Here is a 5,000-nt window from a genome sequence, read left to right on the forward strand (position 1 = left end):
CTGTCCAGGATGAACTCTTCGTCCGGTGTGAGCTGTGGCGAGCGGATTAGGATTAGGCTGGCGATTGGGCCTTTGATCATCTTTAGTTAGAAGAAGATGGAGATATACTTCCGTTGGTTATATGGACACCCTTTTTCTAGCCATCCAGGTAATCTATCTTTATCTATAGCTATCTACCCTTGAACAAGTACACACACACATATATACATACAAACACAGACACTTGTCTCCCCCTTCCCCTGACTCCCCTCCCTCTCCCTCCTCCCCCTTTACCCCACCATCCCCTCCCCTTGAGTTACCGTGTAATAGCACAGCTGCTCGAAGGCATACTGCTCCGCCAAGTCCGGGAAGAACGCCTTGAAGTACGACAGTGACTTCTGCCTCAACCCCGCCAAGTCAACCTCATGGCTCTGGTTCGGGTCCATTTCCACCCCGTCATGCAGACCCATCTGTAGGAGTTCATGATGAGGCGGAGGAGGTGGACAGGTCATTGGAACAAAGGGGGAGTTATGGAAAGAAAAGGGAAAGAATGCATCAGCTATATAGTTTGCTTTCTTGAATCTAGTTTTAGAGAGGCAGAGGCCATGACTCGAGAGATTTTGAAATTTGACTTCCGAAACTTGACTGGTCTTCATGCATATCAAGATGAAAATGGCGAATATGAAGGAATGTAGTTTATTTCGTAATACGGATACGACCAATTGGTAATGAATGTCATCTCCCACCAGGTTACAGCTAGTGGTTACAATTCCTCATGTATCCTCACCTTGATATGCCCAGGGTGTTCCATGGCAGGAAGTGCATAAAAGTAACTGCCTGTGGTACAATCCACGAAGCTCGAAAGAGGGAACTGCTCGTTGCGACAGTACATCGACGTCGTCCGCACTGACCTGAGGATGTACGGATGGCAGTGCAAGACAGATGTGCAGCACAGAGACTAAGAGAGATTTGGTGAAATAACTGTGAAGACAAGCAAAACGAAGATTTTTTTTTGATACGTAAAAAGTAAAAAAATACGTAAAAAGTAAAAAAAAAAAAAAAAAAAAAAAAAAAAAAAAAAAAAAAAAAAAATATATATATATATATATATATATATATATATATATATATATATATATATATATATATATATATATATATATATATATATATACATACATACATATACATATATATACATATACATAAATATACACATACACATGTATGTGTAATATATATATACATATATATATATATATATATATATATATATATATATATATATATATATATATATATATATATACATATATATATAAGTTGGCGAGGTAAACCTTTGGATAGCAAACAAGAATCAAGAGTAGGTTTCTTAGTTCACAAGCGACTCGAAAAGAATGTTAGGGAATTATACAGTGTGAGTAAAAGAGTAGTTTCTGTAATACTGAAACTAAACAACAGATATAGCCTAAAAATTATCCAAGTGTACGCTTCTACCAGCAGTCGTAGTGATGAGGAGATAGAGAGATTCTATGAAGATGTGCAAGCAGCTACCGAGAGAGAAAAAAACATTTTACCGCGATTATGGGGGATTTGAATGCCAAGATAGGAATAAGGGAAGATGGAGAAACCTCGGTTGGGAAACATGGAATAGGCACCAGAAATGAGAGAGGGCAAAGGCTGATAGAATTCGCTGAAGCTCGATCCCTTAAAATTATGAATACATTCTTCGAAAAGAGACCCGGGAGGAAATGGACATGGAAATCGCCATCCGGCATTAAAAACGAAATTGACTTCATAATCACCAATAGGCGCGACATTGTACAAGACGTAACCGTTATCAATAAAGTAAATGTCGGCAGCGACCATAGACTGGAAAAACGCAATAATAATTTTAATACACAAAAAGGGAGACACAAAAGACTTAAAGAATTACCGACCAATAAGTCTCCTTTCAGTAATCTATAAACTGTTCACAAATAGCATCACAGCCCGTATCACCGATACATTAAATTTAAAACAACCCAGGGAACAGGCAGGGATCCGCAGCGGATTTTCAACTACAGACCATATCCACACACTAGCTCAAATAAAAGAGAAAACAAACGAATATATGAAGCCCCTGTGTATGGCATTCGTAGATTATGAAAAGGCATTCGATTCGGTACAGATATCTGCAGTACAAAATACAATTCGTAAACAAGGAGTAGAGGAAATATACAGCAGATTATTAGAGGATATAGATAGAGATGGTACAGCGACCATCAAAATCCACGCAGAAACCAATAAGTACCAATAAAAAGGGTGTTAGGCAGGGCGACACCATCTCACCGAAGCTGTTTTCAGCTTGCTTGGAGGAAGTATTCAAGAAGTTGGATTGGAAGGAGAGAGGGATTAAAATAGGGAATGAGCACTTAAGCAATCTAAGATTTGCAGATGATATTGTTCTTTTCGGCGAGTCAGCAGATGAATTACAACAATTAATAAGCGATTTAAATAGGGAAAGTCTCAAGATTGGCCTTAAAAGGAACATGAAAAAGACTAAAGTCATGTTCAACAGTTGAACCCCAGTTAAGCAAATACAAATACAAGGCGAGGTACTAGAAGCAGTGAACGAGTATGTATACCTAGGGCAACTCATCGAAGCCGAGATAAAACGGCGAATCAGGCTAGGTTGGAGTGCCTTCGGAACACTAGTAATATATTACGAGGTCGTCTGCCACTATGTCTAAAGAGAAAGATTTTTGGAAAGGCTTATGCTAGGAGTTAGGTTAAGAGACAAGAAAAAGGCCACATGGATCAGGCAACAAACAAAATTAGAGGATATACTCAAGAGCATCAAGAAGAAAAAGTGGCAGTGGGCTGGACATATACATCGGAGACAGAACAACAGGTGCACAAAGAAAACAACAGAATGGGTAATACACGACACAAAGAGACCCAGGGCAAGACCAATGACTAGATGGCGGGATGAAATAGCGAATTTCGCAGGAGTAAACTGGAATCAGAGGACACAAGACCGGAATGACTGGAAAAGATTGAGAGAGGCCTATGTCCTGCAGTGGAATGATACAGGCTGATGATGTTGATGATATATATATATGTGTGTGTGTGTGTCTGCATGTGTGTGTGTACCGCAGAGCATGACCAAGTAAAAGACCCTTGCAGAAAAAGCCACAAATGAGGAACCTGAGGGGCAGGTAGACGCCGAGGTGCTGGAGAACGTGGTTCGCCCAGGGCCCCGGGCACAGCACCAGCCAGCGGGCCTTGACGACGCCTCTGGGCCCCGAGATCTTCGTCCAGGGCTCCCCGGCCTCCACGCCCACCACGGGCCATCCGTCCAGCACGCGGCCGCCCACTTCGCGGAACAGTTTCTGTGCACGGGAGGACGGGGGAGGTTAAGGGGCGGTTTCAGATAGTCTATAGGTCGCTTTGGAGTCAATTATTTTTTATCTCTCACTCTCTCTCTCAGTTTGCATAATGCTGCTCCCTTTGGTTGTATATATATATATATATATATATATATATATATATATATATATATATATATATATATATATATATATATGCCAATAAACTATCAATTAATCTCTCCCTCATTCTCTCTCTCTCTTTCTCTCTCTCTCTCTCTCTCTCTCTCTCTCTCTCTCTCTCTCTCTCTCTCTCTCTCTCTCTCTCTCTCTCTCTCTCTCTCTCTCTCTCTCTCTCTCTCTCAGTGCGTTGACAGGAAAATTAATACGATTCATATGGGCAACGTGTGTCCATGATACAGTGTCTCACCTGCACCGCTATGAGGCACCTGTCTGCTTTCAGAACCCCGGCCGTTGGGTCTTCGAAAATGTAGTAGTCATCGGTGAACTTTGATCTGAAAGAAGTGCATATATTATCTCCCTTTGGAAACTCTTTTGATGTAAGATTTGACCGTGTACTTTGGGTTTAGCGTTATTGCTAAAAATATAATTAATCTTTTATATTTCATATTTGAAGAAGCAATTCATATCTCTCCCCGTATATATATCGCTTCTATCTTTCATAAGCCAGCCTAGTTTTATACAAAAAATTTATGCATGGAACTTTAATGCCAAACAAGGCATGGAAGATCAAAGGATATTCCCGGTCCCTAAGACTTCCTGAGCTTCCCAGAAATTCCCGGGTACGCATATGTCTCCCAAACCCTTTTTGAGCTCCAGGGCCCGGGTACGAAGCGGAATATGTACCCATCTTTGATAGGCCCCGAAGATGTCGCACAGCAGCCTGACTCACTTGTATTTGGAGTTAGTCTGTTGGACGGAAAGCCAAACGGGCTTGTATCCCGTCGCCTCCACGGATTCCGCCATTTTGGACACCGCCTGCCGGTCCTTCCCCACTACCAGCATGGGGGCGGGGCTGGGGGGGGGGGGTAGAAGAAGGGTTCAGGGAAGGAACGAGTCTTCATATGGTAATTGAAAGCAAATGGTATGAAACACACACACACACACACACATAACGAGAAAGAGAGAGAGAGAGAGCATTATGATTCAAGCATCAAAATTTACCATTTAGCATCTTCCACATTCAAGGGGTCAGAGAAGGAACGAGGCTACATAGAGTGATAGAAAAACAGATAGTATGATTACATGAAAGGCTTACACTTTTGAGAAACGATAAAAAAAAGTCAGTGTAGGAAACGGCCTTGGACAGGGTCACAGATCACATGCCCATCTATTGGGAAATGGGAAACGAAATGAGGTAAGAGGAGAGAGTGAGAGAGAGAGAAGAAGAAGACGAAGAAGAAATAAGAATAACATTTATATTCTCACAGCAACTATTTCAACCAATCAGAGCTATCACTCACTTAATCAATTCCTCGTGGGCTTTCTGAGAGATCTCTTCCCATAGCCTGAAGGAATCGTCCATGATTGGCGTCAGTTCAGGAATCCCGAAGTTGGCTCTGCGGGTGATTCTGCTGAAGCCCCCACTGCTCCCCTTGAAGTGCGGCAGCGCGAACTGTGGGTCGAAAGAGGGAGGGGGTTTTCAGGGTA

The 5,000-nt window shown here is 42.0% G+C and overlaps 1 protein-coding gene across 1 annotated transcript in view; it reads right to left on the bottom strand.

The window, feature by feature from the left end:
• The window catches only part of LOC122248954 (peroxisomal sarcosine oxidase), a 10,536-nt gene that overhangs the window by 721 nt on the left and 4,815 nt on the right, over positions 1-5,000 (bottom strand). The window contains exons 3-9 of the mRNA XM_043009381.2: positions 4,814-4,965; positions 4,243-4,365; positions 3,760-3,844; positions 3,169-3,353; positions 767-890; positions 300-449; positions 1-32 (exon numbers count right to left, since the gene is read on the bottom strand). The exon at positions 1-32 is cut by the window's left edge and continues 44 nt beyond it. Coding sequence (XP_042865315.2) covers positions 1-32; positions 300-449; positions 767-890; positions 3,169-3,353; positions 3,760-3,844; positions 4,243-4,365; positions 4,814-4,965 — 851 coding nt within the window. The remainder of the gene's footprint in view (positions 33-299; positions 450-766; positions 891-3,168; positions 3,354-3,759; positions 3,845-4,242; positions 4,366-4,813; positions 4,966-5,000) is intronic.

Source organism: Penaeus japonicus, unplaced genomic scaffold, assembly GCF_977035675.1.
Source record: "Penaeus japonicus unplaced genomic scaffold, GWHDUDI00000001_assembly GWHDUDI00000033, whole genome shotgun sequence".
In the NCBI taxonomy this organism is placed as follows: Eukaryota; Metazoa; Arthropoda; class Malacostraca; order Decapoda; family Penaeidae; genus Penaeus; species Penaeus japonicus.